The sequence below is a fragment of the Nyctereutes procyonoides genome, unplaced genomic scaffold, assembly GCF_905146905.1.
Source record: "Nyctereutes procyonoides isolate TBG_1078 unplaced genomic scaffold, NYPRO_anot_genome, whole genome shotgun sequence".
Lineage (NCBI taxonomy): Eukaryota > Metazoa > Chordata > Mammalia > Carnivora > Canidae > Nyctereutes > Nyctereutes procyonoides.
In genome coordinates, this window is record NW_026575046.1 from 48,512,038 (window position 1) to 48,530,589 (window position 18,552).

The window sequence follows — 18,552 nt, forward strand, 5'->3', positions numbered from 1 at the left end:
GGCACTCCCTTCACCTCTGCTCGGAAGGCATTGCTTAAAGAGGCCGTCTTTGAGAATCCTAACACTTCTCTTCCCTACTTCCTGACTGCGTTTTTCTTCTTTGGATTGCATCCCACCAGGTAGAGTACGTTTTACTTATTGTTTGACTTTGCCCCTCCCCCACAAATGTCCATCCACTCCATCAGAGTGGGGAACCTTATCCTTCTTGGTGATTACTGGATTTTTTAAAAATTTTTTTTAATTATTTATTTATGATAGTCACACAGAGAGAGAGAGAGAGGCAGAGACAAGGCAGAGACATAGGCAGAGGGAGAAGCAGGCTCCATGCACCGGGAGCCCGATGTGGGATTCGATCCCGGGTCTCCAGGATCGCGCCCTGGGCCAAAGGCAGGCACCAAACTGCTGTGCCACCCAGGGATCCCTGATTACTGGATTTCTGGTGCCTAGCGTGGTGCCTGGCACATACTAGGTGTTTACTAAACATTTGTTGAATAGATGAATGATTCAAGTCCCTCAAGTTTTTTTTTTTTTCTTATACAGGACTTTGGTTTAAGTCCTTGTATTTCCTTGGACTTCAGTCCTTGTATTCAGTCTTCTGTGGATCAGTGGCTTCTGCTTGGAGAGGGGCCTCCAGCTTCCCAGCATGGCTTTCTGCCTTCTCACTGGGGCATCCTTCCCCACAGGCTGGGGAGGGGAGCCATGGCTTGCCTGCCTCATCATCACACTTCTCTCTTCCTTTTTCTGTCCTCACTCCCATTAGTCTCAGTATTAATGGAAGCCCAGCAATGTGCCCACGGCACAGAGAACCCCACGGCTAGTGTGGGAGGAGTGGTCCCTGCAGCGGCCTCTCCTTCCCTGGGTGGCTATTCTCCTGCCACGACCACAGACCACTGTGTGCCAGAGGTTGCCTGCGATTTATAAGCGCTTGCCATGAAAATTGTACTCAGCTGCTGTTGTGAATGAGTGGCAGAGACTCGTACAGTAATTATCCACCCTGCCGTCTCCCAGGCTGCCAGAGCCTCCCAGGAACTGCCCTTGGAATGGAGGAGGACAGGTGGGAATGATGAAGCCCCCATCTCAATACTAAGCCCCCTGGGTTTGAGGCCAGCAACCAGCAACTTTGAGACCATCCCAAGATTCTCCAGGTCCTTTGGGCAAAATTCCCTTAGAAGTGAATCCTGAAAGGTGCATGTTCTAGAAAAGCCAACCTTGCTTATAAAGAAAGAATGCCTTCATTTTCTATGGGTAAATGGGAGGGAAAATCACAATATGGTGACTGTGTTGTGATAGCCTTGGGCACTGGCGGTAGCTGGAACCTTCTCAAAGTTTATCAATTACGGGTCTAATTAAGATGGAATCTGAAATAGAAATGACTATTAAAAGACGAATCTGCTCGTGTTGTTCTGAGAGGCCCTAACCTTCCTGCCTGTGTCTTCCTGCAGACCCGAGCCCACCAGCTCGCCTCCTGGCCACCAGGCCGTGCTGCGGCCCCGGCCCCGAGCGGCGCCCTGTCCTGGGCGAAGCACCGCGCTTCCACGCACAGGCCAAAGGCAAGAACGTGCGGCTGGATGGACACTCGCGCCGGGCCACTCGACGCAACAGCTTCTGCAATGGCGTCACCTTCACGCAGCGGCCCATCCGGCTGTACGAGCAGGTGCGGCTGCGGCTGGTGGCGGTGCGCCCGGGCTGGAGCGGCGCACTGCGCTTCGGCTTCACGGCACACGACCCGTCCCTCATGAGCGCCCAGGACATCCCCAAGTACGCCTGCCCCGACCTGGTCACGCGGCCTGGCTACTGGGCCAAGGCGCTGCCCGAGAACCTGGCGCTGCGCGACACGGTGCTGGCCTACTGGGCGGACCGCCACGGCCGCGTGTTCTACAGCGTCAACGACGGCGAGCCCGTGCTCTTCCACTGCGGCGTGGCCGTGGGCGGCCCGCTGTGGGCGCTCATCGACGTCTACGGCATCACGGATGAAGTGCAGCTCCTCGGTAGGTCGCCGTCCGGGCCAGGCCGTGGTTCTCTGTGCGCATGGACGTGTTATTTCTTTGAATGTCGCCAGCACGAAGGGCTTACTTTGCCAAGCCTTGCTCTAAGCAGTTTACACATTTTAACTCATTTTTATTTTTTTTACCACAATCCACCATCCTCATTTTACAAATGGGAAAACTGAGGCACAGAGAGGTTAAATAACTTGGTGTTGCAAAGCCTGGACTGGAACCCAGAAGGGGTGGGTCCAGAGTCCATGCCCTGGCCGAGGTTCATTCATACATCATGTACTTGCTCATGCAACTCACTCATTCTTCTGTCCATGCCTTTGCTAAGTCCTTCACTCTCTTGTTCATTTGCTCACACATGCACTCATTTATGCATGTTTTTGCTCACACAGTCGTGTATTCAGTCATTCACACACGTGCTTATTCATCAGTTCATTCATTCAATCACACATCCACTTACTCAAGATGAAATTTATGCCCCAGTGGCCACCGTTAAGGGGCTCAAGGTCCATTGCCCAGGCAGGCAACAAGCCTGGCTAGCTCTGGCTCTAATGGAGGAGGCAGCCACTAATGCTGAAATCCTGGTAGTGAGAATCCACAGGGGCAGAAGCCCTTATCTTGAGACCCTTTTTCTTTATTACTTTTTAAAATGATTTAAAATTCACATAACATCAACATCACCATTTTAAAGTGTACAATTCAGTGGCATTCAGTTGGCAACAATTACCTCTAGTTCCAAAATATTTTCATCACTCCCAAGGGAAACCCATACCCATTAAGCTGTCAGTCCTCATTCTCCCCTACCACCAGCCCCTGGCAACCACTGACCTGCTTTGTATTTGTGACTTTTGCTCTTGAACTCACAGGTTACATGTGAGCCAGCCCAGCCTCGATTTCTGGGGTGGGGGGGAAGTAAAGGTAAATAAGGTTTCTCAGAGGATCTGTACCCAGCCCTATGTGTCATTTACCTGCAGTAAATACACAGATCTGAAGTTTGGGTTGTTTTTTGTTTTGACTGATTTCTATACCTGCCATACATAACCCAAGAGAGTTTTCCCCTCCTTCTTGGAGGCAGCCTGTGTTCTGATTTTTCACCATCGATTAGTTGCACCTATTCTTGAACTTCATGTAAATGGAATCATACAGTATAAAGGCATTTCTGCCTGGCTGCTTTATCCCAGCACAGTATTTTTTTTTAATTTTTTTAAAATATATTTATGATAGCTACAGAGAGCAAGAGAGAGAGAGGCAGAGACACAGGCAGAGGGAGAAGCAGGCTCCATGCACCGGGAGCCCGACGTGGGATTCGATCCCAGGTCTCCAGGATCGCGCCCTGGGCCAAAGGCAGGCGCCAAACCGGTGTGCCACCCAGGGATCCCCCAGCACAGTATTTTTGAGACTCATCCAGGTTGCTGCCCTGTGAATCAGTAGTTGTTCCTTTGTAATCACTGAGTAGTATTCCGTGATGTAGATGTACCATAGTTGGTGTATCTGAATGTATGGGCTGTTCCTGGTTTTTCTGTCTTGCACCTTGAGGGGAAACTCTGGCCCCGGCTCCTTACCCACCACTACCATCCACACCACCATTGGGCAAGGAGGGAAAATGCATACATCCCAGCTGTGCCCTCCTTTCCCAGAAGGCAGGCAGAACATCTGAGTGGTTAAGAGTAGAGGGTTGAGTGGTTAAGAGTAGAGGGTTGGGAGCCACACAGACCTCTGTTCTATACCTGACTCCCGACTTGCCAGCTATGTGGTGTTGGCCAGGTGACTAAAAGCTCTATGTGCCTCAGTTCCTTCAACTGTAAAATGGGTCCATGGTAGCACCCCGCCCCCCCACATGGCATTGTTTGCAGGGTGACCAAGGGGGTATATGAAAGGGACACAGCACAGTGCCTCACACATAAAAGGTACTCAAGAAGTAAAAGCTTAGAAGTCAGAAATCTCATGCATATTTTCATGTGGGGGAAGCACATGTCTGAATTCCAGGCTTAGGCAGACCAGACTGAATAGCTACCCACCTTGCATGGTGGGCCTTACTTGGCCATTTTAACCATGCTCCCCCACACTCTTTTCCGTAGAAGGTTTTGCATGCAGGTTTCCAAAGCCTCCTAGATCTCCTGTCACTCTTCTTTGGAGTTCTTTATTCCTACAGAGCAGGGAAACAATCACTACTCTTTCACCTGCTCCCTCATGTCCAAGAAATCATATCCATCCCATAATCTGCACAAATGGGTTAGGGTTTTTTGAAAATACAAAGTGGAAGCAGCCTTTGATGACTTAATGAATCTGAATAAGCCTGTGAGGAGTCGTGGATTCTTCCCTCATTCATTTGTTCACTTAGCAAACTTTTACTGAGCCCCCCTGGAACACTGGTGTAATGTGGTAGATGTGATCCTCAGTTTCCTCATCTTTAGGTAGTGCCTGAGAAGTGCTGGTTGACAGAAAGCACCTCTGCTACAGAATCAAGTTTATAAGTGAGATTCAAAGAATTCCATTTGAGTGATAGGATTCTAGGTGAATTTCATTTCATACTCTAGGAGTTACTTTAAAAAAATCTGTCTGAAGAGCTTATAGTGCTCTTATATTCAGAAAGGGCAATAAAGTTATTTTTCTTTCTGAAGGTTCTCAGAGATAATGGGGGAAGTTTCTGGCATGTGATCAAAGTGTAATGTTTCCTTCCCAGGGGAAGAATAAATTGCCATTGGTGACATCTGGGTAAAGGGATTATGGGTAATTCCCACCACTACCACCACCACCACCACCACCACCACCACCAAAGTTGCCAACAACTCATGATCAGAAAAAAAAAAGTTATAATGAAAATAAGCTTCCATGATTTTTTATGGCTTGAGTTCAGGCAACAGGTACCCTAGTTGCTAGCATGAAGTGAGGCAACATGAGAACCACAGAAACCCCACCATAAATGGATCTCCCTCTTCCAATTCTTAGAACTGGGCTTTCCAGTGGTGGTGTCTAAGGTACCAAGTGGATAAATACAAGGCAACCAGTGTTTGTGTAATCCAGAGTCCTCTGATCTCCTTTTCCTCCAAGGAACAAGGAGGTGATGTAGTTCCTTTAGACTGTCAGCTGTGAAGCTCCAGAATAGAAAACTTCCTTCACCCCTCCCTCACCTCTCTCAGACCCTACTAAATAAAGACTGAAACCCAACAAGCTCAAGTGTCATCTAAGGTGGTCAAATTGAGCAAATAAAAATACAGGATACCTCATTACATGTGAATTTAAGAAAAATAACTTTTTAGTATAAGTATGTCCCGTGCAATATTTGGGACAGACGTATAAAAGCATTTGTTGTTTTTCTGAAATTCGAATGTCACTGGGCATCCCAGATTTTATCTGGCACCCCTCATCTGGGAAGCATCCTTCCTGTCTTGTGGGACAGGGGGACCCTCTATTTGCCCTGGAACTTGAGCTAAATTTAAGTCTCAGAAATAAAAAGGTTCATACACTTCACCTATTTCTTTCACTTGATGGAATTATGTTCCTAGCCCAGCCTCCTCCTGCAAGGAGGTCAAGCTACAGATCTTGGTATCTGGTGTGCTTCTCTCGTGACCTTCTCATTTTCTCCTCAAGATGGGGATTTAACCCCTTTTAGATAAAGAATTCAGAACTCAAGAGAAGGCAAATGACTTGCCTAAAACCACCATGCTTATGAGTGGCAGAGCCAGGATTCGAACCCAGGTACATCTGTCTATTGTTAGTTCAATGGATCTCAGCTATGGCTGCACCCAGACCAATCCAATCAGAGCTTCAGGGAGTGGCCCCCAGGAATCTAGATCCCTTAAGGCTCCTTAGGTGATCCAGGGGTATAGCCAGGGTTGTGATCACAATAGTCCCCTTTGCACTGGTGCCTGACTCCTCCCTGTTGGTGCTGAGTTCTTCAGACATGTCAGTTCAAAGCATGGTGTCATCCCTAGACCATGAAGCCCCTTCTCTTTTTTGACTTTTCTACTTCATCCCCAGCCCCTACTCTACCCAATCACACCTTCCCCTGCCCAGATAGGCACCACTCTGGTGTTGAAAAATATGTAGGTTTTACATGCAAAGATAGATGGGACTGTGCTAAGACTCTTACTGTTTTGGTTTTTTTTTTTTCACTTGCCCCATTTTTAGATTTTTCTGTGCTGTTGTGTATCTCTCTGGTTCCTTGTTCCCTAGCAGCATCTGGATGGACAGACTAGGGCACCACCAGTTCCCCCCATCCTTCCCAAGTAAACTACACTGCACTGTACCTTCTCCCACGGGCTTTACTGTGGCTGCTGAAGTTTATCATTGATTCTTTGGGGCAAAGACCAGGATGGGCTTGCTGAATCCCGGAGAGGTCCATTTTGAGAACCTATAATTTTTCTCTAGATGCTCCTCTGGGCCAAAGAGAAGGGGCTAAACCCAGGCAAATGACTTTCTGTTCAATTTAGTAGTTCCTGGACCCAGGAAAGGTAGGTTTGGCCCAGATTTCCCCCTCCTCTCCCTGGCTCCTCTAAGCTCTTTGCTAGAGCTCTGGAGTTCAGGCCCCATGTCCTCAGGCAGTTCTGTCCCTCTTATAGAGAACTCCATAGCGGTCACTGTCATAGCCCCTTGGTCCTTCATCTGCCCAGTGGTGGAAGGCTGGTCAGACCAAATAAGCAACACCCAGTCCACGGCCATGGTGTTGCAGGCTATGTTGTCAGAAATCTTTGGTTTAAGTGGCAAAAACCGGTTCAATCGTAAGCAAGGAAAAAAAAAATCAATGTCTCATGTGACTGAAAATTCAGGGGAACACTTGCCTGTAAGCCTGGCTTGATGCAGGGGCTCATTGAACAGCACCTAAAATATTAGCCTGCCTTTATTTCTTGCCCTGACATCTTTATTAGCACCATCCTCAGCTGTACTCCCTTCTGGGGGCAGGGGGAGGCCACCAGCAGCTCCATTTCCACGTCCCACATCCCACCAGATTAACAAATCCAGCAGGCCAGTTGCTTTCCTACAAGGTCTAGCTAAAGTTCAAGGTTTAGCCTCATTGCTCTCTGTAGCCAGGAGGATGGGACAGAGTGGCCAAGTTAAGGCTTCCTCCTCAAGTAATCAGTGGAATTGGGAAGTGGGAGTGGAGCAGTTCTCTCAGAAAAGCTGGGTGCTAGGACAAGAAGAGGGGTGGGATGCCATGCGACAAAAACATCAGCTCTGTATAGGCCTTGTAGGGGAGTCATTTACCCTTCTTGAAAGCCTTGAGCCTTGGCTAATTTAGTTACCTACTGTGTGCCAGGCACTAAATGCCAGGAGCTTTACCTGGGTGATGTTTCCCAGTCCTCACCAGAATACTATGAGGCAGGAAATAGCACCATCCCCACTTGCAGACTGGGCATGGATGAATGATTTGGCCAAGGTTACCTAGCAGTTGGTGGTGCTAGAGTTGGTGTTTGTTATTTATTAGCATTATGAATAGCGTCTTGACAAAGACTTGAACTTATGGGTCCAAATGCAGGGCTCGGAGGTCAACTGCACCACTCCACGCTTCAAGTGAGGAAACTGAGGCCTAAAGTGAGAGGGACTTGCCCAAGATCACTGAACTGATAAGTGGTCATGATAGGGGAGGTTGGGCCCAGGACCCTGAGGGGTGCCTCAGCATGGGATCTGTGCGCACCCCACATCACACAGGGAGGAATGGCTGCTGGTGGCTTTATCTAGAATCTCAGTGGGAAGCAGCACAGGCAATTGGCTTTTGCAGTTAATGTATTCTTTCCAAACAATACAGGCCAGCACCCAACTCCCTGTCCTAGTAGTAAGACATGTGCCTAGCAGGGTGGCCCAAAGGATTGTCCTTTTCCAGGCTCCTGAAAGCCTACTCTGGGTCAAACACAGTGCCAAGTACATTGTTAGTCCACAGATCTGCCGTAACCTTCCCCCCGGCCTATGAGATAGGGCTGAGGAGCACCTCACATTACAGAAGGAAACTGAGGTCACATCTGGGACCAGCCAGAGTCCAATGGAGGCCTGTCTCTCTGGGTCCAGTCTTCTTTAGTTGGAAAAGCATGGGCTCAGTGGTCCACAGACCTGGCATCCACACCTTTCCTTCTTAAGCTCCAACACCCCTACCTTGCTGCTTGCCTTCCTGTGGCCAGGGCTGAAGGAGCTCTCTCCTGTACCTTCCTGCCTGTTTGGGGACATTGCTCCAATCATTTGTTCCTTTCCCCAGCCTCACTTTCTCCTTCACAGAATCATTCCTATGAGCACACAAAAGAGGTCTGGTAGTTTCCATTAAAGAAAAAAATTGCCCTTCAGGCACCTGAGCCCTTGGCTCAGTTGGTTAAGCTTCCAACCCTTGATTTCAGCTCATGTCAGGATCTCAGGGTCATGCAATTGAGCCCCATGCCGGGCTCTGCACTCAGTGTAGTCTGCTTAAGATTCTCTTTCCCTCCATCCCTCTGCCTTTTACTCTTTCTCAAATAAATCTTTTAAACATGCCCTTGACAATCTTCTCCACCAGCTACTTTCTCATTTCTCTGCTCTTCTTCAGAGCAAAATTTTCTCAAAAATATCTTTCCCACCCTCTCCACCTCCCTCTTCAGCTCATCCCAATCCTCTTTAGCTCATCCCAGTAATATATATACTTTTTTAATTTTTATTTATGATAGACAGAGAGAGAGAGAGAGAGAGAGAAGCAGAGACACAGGCAGAGGGAGAAGCAGGCTCCATATGCACCGGGAGCCCGACGTGGGATTCAATCCCGGGTCTTCAGGATCGCACCCTGGGCCAAAGGCAGGCGCCAAACCGCTGTGCCACCCAGGGATCCCTATATATACTTTTAAAAGTTTAACGTGAAATTTAAAAGAAAATACAAATAGAAGTCCACTTTCTTTAATGTACAAAAATGAGTAGGAACAGTAGTAAACTATGTATTATGTATTTATGCCATATACTTATATATGACCATATATAATATGGTTCTCCATGTTAACTCTACTATTCAAGCAGAAAGTGGGTAACACTTTAGGGAGTGGGAAAGAGATAAACCCCAGAAAGACTTTTCTACCATGTTTATTGTACACTGTGTATAGCTGTGTGCTCACTTCTCCATTGCACAGAATTCAGTTGTATATAAAATTGAACCTGAAGTTGGAGACAAGAAATGAAACAATGGTGTAACTAACTACCAGCTTGTTAATTTTTAGGGACTATAAACAAGGCTTTCTCTTGAAGTTGAACCAAAAACAACTCATGTTCCTTAGACTTCGTAATATGTACAGGAAAAAAATGGATACTGAGGTTCAGAATTTGGCCTCTCCCAGTTACCAATGCAATCAGCAATGACCCAGTCTGGCGGGACTTGATCTTGATGACCAGCATCTCGGTCAGCATTTTATTCCTACAATTTCATCTTCTCCTGGGTTACATTCACCAGTTACTTTGAAGAAAGCTGTTCTCAGCTACAGCAGAGTGACATGTGGGGTACAGTGCTTATGTACCTCCTCACAATGATTTTTTCCTGCCTCATGCACTGAAACCCGCCTGCTACCAAGCTGTCCTGTTTCACCAGACTTCAGCCTGCAAGCTCTCCCTTCAGCCCCATGCTGCCAGATCAAGCTCAGCCTCGTGCAGATCAAGCTCAGCCTGTCCTCTTACCTGGCCTCTCACTTTTGACACAGGTGACCTCTCCCTGCGTCTTTGCCCTGCTCATGCCTCCTGGCTTCACAAGGTTCTGGTTTTCCTCCTGCCTCCCTGCCTGCTCCTCCTTGGCTTCTTTTCTGGCTCGTTCCCTGCCTGTCTCCATACGCTGAGAGCCCCAGGGTTCTATTGTCAGCTTTCTCCTCTATCATGTAATACAACAGGCATGTAGAAAAGTATACAAAACATCTGTGGAGCTTAACAAACCATCATAAAGCAAGACCATTTCCCCATCCACTCTCTCCCCAGATGATTATCTGAGCCCGTCACTGGACCTTGAATCCCATCTTTAGGTTGTTGGCTCCCAAGTCCATACTCCTAGCCCTGATGCCTCCCCTGAAGTCCAGACTTCCCTCTGGCATTCCACACTGAACACATGTAGGCAGCCATCCCCACTGTCAGTGAAAGGCACCAGCCACTTGATTGGCCTAAAACCTCAGGAGTCATGCCCAATTCCTCTTGTCCTCACCCTACATCCATTCTGTCAGCATGCCCTGCCCCTTCTGCCACTAGTACATGCCTGAATCACCTTTGGAGACAATGAAGTGACAGATGGCCCTTTCTGTCTCTAATTCTTCTAAACTTCCTTAATCTTCACACAAACATGGTTTCTATTGAGACACAAATTCTGCTCTACTTCCAGCCCAGACATATTTGACCTGAGAGACCTAGGGAAAGGAAAGAAAGGAACGAATGCAGCTTTCTCCCAGATCCAGAGCCAGGTCCTGGACATGGCCAAGGGAGAGTGGGAGGCTGTGGAGCCAATCCTAGCCATCCCAGTCTCCCTGTGCCTGGCCTGGGACTGCCATTCAGGAGATGCTTAGGGAGGGGACAGAACTGTTGGACTCTTCCTCTTGGGAGTCATATCAGACCTCTGGGATCTGTACCCCCAAGAGCCGCTTAGCCTGAGGCTGAGTCCGCATTGCTGGCAGCTCTAAGGGTGGAACAAGGACAGCTGAACTCTTGGAGGCAATACTGCTAGTAGGGGTCTGGCTTTAGAGTCACAGCCTGAGATGGAAACCCATTTCTGTCATCCCTGGCTGTGCGACCTTAAATAACTCACTCTACCTCTCGGGGTCTGGATGTTCTCCCACTGTGAAAAGTGCCCACTTTAACAGAGCTACGTGAGATAGTGGTGCAGACTAATGGGGATAATGCATGAAGTTGCATCTGGGAGGTAGGGACTCAAAAAAAATGGCTGTATATACTTTCCTTGGGTCTAGAGAGTCTGAAGGCAAATCACCGGTTAGAAGTTAGGAAGTCTTGGGGCAGCCTGGATGGCTCAGCGCTTTAGTGCCTCCTTCAGCCTGGGGCCTGATCCTGGAGACCTGGGATCAAGTCCCTGCATGGAGCCTGCTTCTCCCTCTGCTTCTCCCTCTGCCTGTGTCTCTGCCCCCCTCCCTCTCTCTCTGTCTCTCATGAATAAATAAAATCTTTAGGGATCCCTGGGTGGCGCAGCGGTTTGGCACCTGCCTTTGGCCCGGGGCGCGATCCTGGAGACCCGGGATCGAATCCCATATCGGGCTCCCGGTGCATGGAGCCTGCTTGTCCCTCTGCCTGTGTCTCTGCCTCTCTCTCTCTCTCATCACAGTTCGTACTTACATGGTTTTATGTCAAAAGCTTCCTTAAAGTCTGTCTCTCCCACTGGAATGGGAGCTCCATGGACACAGGAGCTGTGCCTGCTTGTTTACCTCTCTTCACTCAGTTCCAGCACAGCATTCGGCACATGGCAAGTGCTCTATACATTCTGTTCAGAAAATGTTGAAGGAATAATGATAATTAACGTTTTGAGCACTTACTTTGTCCCATGTTCTGTGCTATTCATAAAAATACCTAATTTAATCTCTGTAACAACATGAGGAAGGGGGACCAGGATTATTCCATTTTAAACTGAGGCAGCTGAGGCTCTGAGAGATTAAGTGATTTATCTAAAGCCACATGGCCAGGAAGGGCTGGAGCCAGGACCTGAACCATCTCCACAGGCCATGCTCTTAATTAGAATGCTGCGCTGAAGGATGGGCTCTTTTGTAGATCTGTTAGGGGCAAGAAGGAGGAGTGCTGGGGTGCAGGACAGAAGCAGATGCTGGCAAGGGCAGAGGCCCAGGGTGAGCCATGGCCAATGCCTTTAGGCTTGGCCTAACAGGATGGGTGGGACAGAGAGCCATGGGAAAGTGCATCACACCAGGAGACTCCACCAAAAACATCCACTTATCTAAAGTGCCTTTTCAAAAAAAAAAAAAAAACCCCACTTGTTTTATCTTTCATGTGTGCCTTTTTTTTTTCTGATTATAAAACCAATACATGTTCATTAGAGCAAAGTGAGAAAATCTAAAAACTGTAATGAAGCAAATTTTCATCTGGTGATAACCACCCTCAGATTGTTATGTATATCCGTCCTGTATTTTTCCTATGCATTCTATACATACATTTCCCACACAGTTGGAATCAAATAATATATTTTGTTTTGTATCTTCTTTTGTCCACTTAATGTTATATCATCAGTGTTTTCCCACATTAACTAGTAATTGAAAAAGACATCTTAAAATATTGAGGTTTTCTGATAAGACTTGTAATATACATAATCATTGTAGAAATGGATAATAGACCGGTAGGCCAAACAGGTCTGTGAGCCAGGGTCAAAACTTGGACGGCCAGTTTACAAAATCTGCCCTGTAGACCGCTACTGGTGGGGTAGGGAGTACCATACCAGACTCTCACTAGGAGCTAGGGCATGCTTTTGGAAAAAGCATGTTCATTATTAGGACTGTTTTATATCTGGAAAACTAAAAAAGAAGAAATACTTTTTTCCATTATATAAATTATAGGATGACAAATCTTAGCCAGAAGCATCCAGTTAGAGAAGTTTGAAAAACACTTCTTCTGGCTTTATTTATTATGGTTAATGAGAATCTTTTTATCAATAAAAGAAACTCCACTCCTTTCCCCGACTTGTTACCCATAGTGGCAGTCAGTGTTTTAGAAGCCTCATGCATCCATTTATTCATCCAATAAAGAATGAGGGTTCTTTGCCCAGCACTCTGCTGAGCCTGGAGGTGGTGGTGAACAGACAAGCAAAGACTCACATTCTAGTGGGGGAGACAACTGGCAAGTAATCCACCAAAGTATGAAGATCTGTATTACCTAAATGAATTTTTTTTAATTTAACTATAATATGTAGTATCAAGAACGTTTTTGCAAACCACTAAAAATCATCCAAAAATATTTTCATGATGGTGACTTAAAACTCTTAGTTTTCTGTCTTATAAAATGAGGCCACCTCTTACAGAAAGCTAACCTATCCAATGTTTGGGCTCTGTGCTGCCTTCTTTCAGAGTCAGCATGTGTGGAAGAGCCTGGGTTCTTCTCATGGCTTTGCCCGTTTCTGTGTGACCTTGGTCGCATTCCTTAACTCCTCTGTGCCTCACGCCTCCCTTCTTTGCTAAATGGCTGGCAATAACAGCACACACCTGAGTGAGAACTCATCACACTTGAAGGGACCTTAAAATAATACCTGTCACATAAGACCACAAATAAAGAGCAAAAGGATTCACTTCTTGGAGCTTATCCTCTAGTTGGGGAGGCCAACAATAAAGGGTCTTCAAATGTTCCACAGCATGAAAACCTCTGGAGTGAGGGAAGGACGCAAGAAGGAAGGAGAACAAAAAAAAAAAAAAAAAAAAGAGAAGAAGGGAGGGGGGAAAAAAGCAAGGAGGAAGGGATGAAGGGGGTGGGGTGGGGGTGGGGGTGGGGGTGAGAAAGGGCCTTATCTGCCCATCCCAGAGATCGGGCACCAGGACTGTGCTTCCTGATGCGGTGCACCTGTGGTTCTTGAGTCGGTACACACCTGAACTAGAAAGAGAGGCGAGGGGCTGTGCGCTGGGCGGGCGGGCGGGCGAGGCCTGCGGGTGCCGGGGCTCCCCGCCCGCCGCCCGCCGCCCGCGGCCCGCCCCTCACCACCACCCTTCTGCCCCGTCCAGAGAGCGCGTTCGCCGACACGCTGACACCCGCGCGCCTCAGCCAGGCCCGCTTCAGCGCCTGCCTGCCGCCCAGCAGCCACGACGCCGCCAACTTCGACAACAACGAGCTGGAGAACAACCAGGTGGTGGCCAAGCTGGGCCACCTGGCGCTGGGCCGCGCCCCGGGCCCGCCGCCCGCCGACGCCTCGGCCGCCGCCATCCCGTGCGGGCCCCGCGAGCGCCCGCGGCCCGCGTCGTCGCCGGCGCTGCTCGAGGCGGACCTGCGCTTCCACGCGACGCGCGGACCCGACGTGAGCCTGTCCGCCGACCGCAAGGTGGCCTGCGCGCCGCGGCCCGACGGCGGCCGCACGCTCGTCTTCTCCGAGCGCCCGCTGCGACCCGGCGAGAGTCTCTTCGTGGAGGTGGGCCGCCCGGGGCTGGCGGCGCCCGGCGCGCTGGCCTTCGGCATCACGTCGTGCGACCCCGGCGGGCTCCGGCCGGCGGAGCTCCCCGCCGACCCCGACGCCCTGCTCGACCGCAAGGAGTACTGGGTGGTGGCGCGCGCCGGGCCCGTGCCGAGCGGCGGAGACGCGCTCAGCTTCACGCTGCGGCCCGGCGGCGACGTGCTCCTGGGCGTCAACGGGCGCCCGCGCGGCCGCCTGCTGTGCGTCGACACCACGCAGGCGCTCTGGGCCTTCTTCGCCGTGCGCGGCGGCGCGGCGGGCCAGCTGCGCCTCCTGGGTGAGTTCCCGGCCGAGCGCGCGTGCGCGTGCGCGTGCGCGGCCGCCCGGGGTGGGGGGGGCGCGGGGGCGCGGGGCGCGGCTGGGTAGGGCCAGCCCACGCTTGCCAGGCTGCAGGGGTTTGAGCACCCTCCTGCCGCCGCCCAGAGTCTCTGATTCAGTAGGGGCGGCCCCGAAGTGCGGTTCTAACAAGTGTCCCAGGGATGTCCGTTTTGCTGTTCCCAAGCCCACACTTGGCCCGCACCGACCTAAGTTCCCCCTGTTTCTGTTAAGATTTATCATATCCCATATTAATTTTTAAATACGTGATGAATCTTAAGTGTAGGAGAAAAAGTAAATACAACTACACTTAAAAGAGGACATGAGAATAACAATGTCCACAGAAAATGGAACGGAGGCCTGAACCATCTTATTTTGACATGATTTTGCCTTCATTCGTGCCACCAATAGACACGGAGCACCCGCCAGCTGTGGGCCAGGCCCTGGGCTCCAGGATGGGGCACAGCAGAGGACAGGACACAGGCCATGCACAGGAGGAGCTCATAGACACGCCTGAATGGAGAGCTGCGCCCTGTGATGTGTGCCACTGCAGAGAGGCTTCTCTCCCACTTGGGAGAGTGGGGGTGGTGGTCAGGGAAGGTTCGCAGCACAGCCCCATTTTCATGATTCAAGAAGTAAGCCCCAATGGTAACAGAAACAATGAGCGTTTCATGTTATATCACTCAACTTTATACTCCTGATGCCTCTATGAAACCAATATCATTATCCCATTGACGGATGAGAAAATTGAAGCACAGAGAGATTAACTGCCTATCCCAGTCACATAGCTGGTCAGCCATGAAGATGCTGGGCGAATCACAGACCCTCTCTGAGCCTCAGATTCCTTCTGTGTAGGGAGGGAGTAACTACCTGTATCCTGGCATTGTCAGGAGGATGAAACGATGAGGTGCATATAATGCTTTCAGCAGGCGCCTGCCACACACAACAAAGCAAGTTTAAATAGTAGTAACAGCAGTGACTGCTGTTTTCAGGCAGAGGAAGAACAAGGGAGTGGTGGTCATTGTTGGTTGGTTTTTTTTTTTTTTAAAGGATGACCAGACATAATCATCATTTACCCTGAGATGAGTTGCCTAAGTTCCCACTGGGGCTTTGACAAGAACTAAGCCTAGAATCAGTGTTCCTGACCCTCCTCCTTCCCGCCCCCCTCCTAGGCACCTCCAGAGGGACCAGGATGAGTCCTTGAGTGGTCAGGAAAAGAAGGTAGAATGGAGGTGATTACTTTTGGAGGCCAGTAGCTTGCCCTCTTGATTTCTACTTGACAGCAACCCCAGCACTGCATTATCTGTCCAACCTCCTCAAATAGGGTGAGGGAAGGAATGTCTCTCTCACCTAAGAAATAACCCATTATTATCTATACCAGTAGTGAACACAAAGAAGAAAACTCATTTGTATTGAATACTACTAGTCAGGAATCTTGTAGTTGCAAGTGATAAAACCCCACTTGAAGTTACCTAAACTAAAAGGGAAATGTATGGATACACATACCTCAAAAGTCTGAGAGTATATTGGATGGATCCAGGTTTTGAAAGCATGTCATCAGGATCCAATCCCAAAGCTCACTTTCCCCTATGTTGGCTTCACTCTCAGGCAGGCTCTACAGGGCCAGACTTAACCTCCCAGTGGATGGGCCCCTTCTTTCCCAACAGTTGTAGTGTTCTCATGAAGGCCTCTTTGACCTGCATTGGGTTTGTAGCCTTACCTGAACCTTCACTGAGACCAAGGGGTGGAAGTTCTTGGCCTGGCCTGGATCATGTGAGTGACAGTGAAGTAAGTGCCCCAAAACAAGATCTTGTTACTGTTTCTGAAAAAAAGACAAGAATGGCAGAGAATAGATATCTACCACATGTGTACGATTCCATCAGTCCTTAACAGAAACCTAGGAGGTAACTCTTATCCCCCTGTTAGACAGATGGGAAAGCTAAAGTGCAAAAGTGTGAAGAGCCAGGGACTAGCAGAACAGGGCCCACTTCCCATCACCCCTGATGGAGTCTCTTTGGTCTCAGGCACCCTGCAGTCCAGCCCTGCAACCGCATCCCCATCAGGGTCCCTCAGCGGCTCACAGGATGATAGCGATTCTGATATGGCCTTCAGTGTCAACCAGTCGTCCTCAGCATCTGAGTCATCCCTGGGTAAGGAGATATAAACCCTTGAGGGGGTAGGAGCTGGTGGCTGGCCTGGCTCCTTCAGCTTTGCCAGAGCCTTCCTGAGGCTAAGCAAGGGTGGCCACCTTTCCCCGCTGCATCTTCTCCTTCCTCGGCTATACAATCATCTGGAGGTAGGAGAAGTCTACATATGGTATCCTCAAGGGTGATAATGGTACTTGATGCTTGGGGGAAGCAGGGTAGGGCAGGGGGCAAAGCCCAGTAGAAAAACATCAAACTGGTATCTATTGAAATTGTTTCTCACAAGTTTGGCCATGGAAGCTCTGCCTTCTTGGGGTTGCCCCAGCAGAACGCATCTGAAAACCACATTATTAAGGTCTGGCTTGTTTTCCCTTTCTGCAGTGACGGCACCCAGCTCCCCGCTGAGCCCCCCGGTGTCCCCCGTGTTCTCCCCACCGGAGCCGGCAGGCAGCAAGAATGGTGAATGCACGGTGTGCTTTGACGGTGAAGTGGACACAGTCATCTACACGTGTGGACATATGTGCCTGTGCCACAGCTGCGGCCTGCGGCTCAAGAGGCAAGCCCGGGCCTGCTGTCCCATCTGCCGGCGGCCCATCAAGGATGTCATTAAGATCTACAGGCCATAGCCTGGCCCACCAATGGGCCTGGGCCAGAGCCAGGTCACCTTTATGAAGGCCCCTTGGGCCAGGCAACCACTATGGCTAGCAGGGAGTCCAAGGGCAGCAGCCATCCCATCTGCCACTCTTCAACAGTGGGCAAGGCGTCACAGTCATGGAGATGAGGCCCTGGGAGGTCTGAGCCCAGGCACGGGCTGCTTCTGGCTCAAAAGCGCTTTGCCCCCCCAGAGGCCATCCGGACAGCAAGCTCAGGAACTGCCTAGCAGACCACCCTGTCCCTTGGTGACCTCTCAGCTGGGAAACAGCATTCTCTGTGCAATGCTTTTTGCTGGAGTTGGGTCAAGTGTGTGTGAGAGAGGGTGAGGGGAGGGAGTGGCCAGAGAAGAGAGAGGGAATGTGTGTGAGAGAATGAGTGAGAGAGAACACATAGGTATTTATCTAGGGATCCTGGCCCTAGGAGGTTATTTAACACTAACGAATGTGCAATCCCGAGCCCAGACTGTAGCGTGACTAGAAACCGTTCACTTTCTGGGGCTGTAACGTCAGATGGTTTTGAATGTATGAAGCCTGCACCTAAACAGAACTCCCTTGGATGGTATAGAACAGGGACACTCAGATTTTCTAAGGGAAGGAAAAAAAAAAGCTCATTGTTTACAGCTCCAAAGCAGCAATGCCTTGGGGGGAAGGTGGGTGGAGAACAGAAAAGAACAATTTGCTTTTTTAGTTTCTTCCCCAGTCCTGGAGAGGAGTTTTGATGGGTGCTGCGGCCCACTGAGAGCTCTGGGTGGTGTCATCCCCAGAAGCCTCTTCACCCCTTCACCCCAGACAGCCTAATAATAAGCATAGTGCACCTTGACTCCGTCCCACTAGATGCTTTTTGTCTGTACCATCCCTTGTGGTCCTCACAGAGAAGACAAGCGGCAGGTTCTCTTTTCCTGGGGGAGGGAAAATCCTGGAGGCAGGTGACTCACCTGGAGTTGGAAGGGCCACTCCATCAGGCTGACAACTCTCCACACTTCCTGTTGTAACCCTGGGGCCTGGCATTCACCAACAGCTGTGGGCATCACCAGGGTAGCCTACTGGTGAAGTAGGAGGAAAAGACTTTGCAACTGGTTCTGACACTCAGCTTCTCTTTCACTGCTGATTACTAAGATGTTAAATGATCATTAAGATGTTAACTAATAGCTGAGACATTACAATGCTGACATGGGAAACCCCCCCCCCCTTCCCAGAGCCATTTGCAGGCACTTCCTGGGACCTGGCCCTGTCCCCCACTTCCTCACCCCTGCGCATCTCTGCAGACTCCCAGACCGCCCTTGGGCTGATAGGCTGGCCCAGGCCAGCTCCTGCCCCCAGTTCTGGGCCTAACCTCTGCCCTAGATTGTGCTGTCCCTTTAAGGAAGCCC

At 49.8% G+C, this 18,552-nt stretch overlaps 1 protein-coding gene across 1 annotated transcript in view; it reads left to right on the plus strand.

The window, feature by feature from the left end:
- NEURL1B (neuralized E3 ubiquitin protein ligase 1B) overlaps nt 1–18,002 on the plus strand; it is a 34,858-nt gene extending 16,856 nt beyond the window's left edge. The window contains exons 2-5 of the mRNA XM_055325571.1: nt 1,443–1,988; nt 13,628–14,347; nt 16,410–16,535; nt 16,911–18,002. Coding sequence (XP_055181546.1) covers nt 1,443–1,988; nt 13,628–14,347; nt 16,410–16,535; nt 16,911–17,155 — 1,637 coding nt within the window. The 3' untranslated portion in view covers nt 17,156–18,002. The remainder of the gene's footprint in view (nt 1–1,442; nt 1,989–13,627; nt 14,348–16,409; nt 16,536–16,910) is intronic.
- Nucleotides 18,003–18,552: the final 550 nt, after the last annotated feature.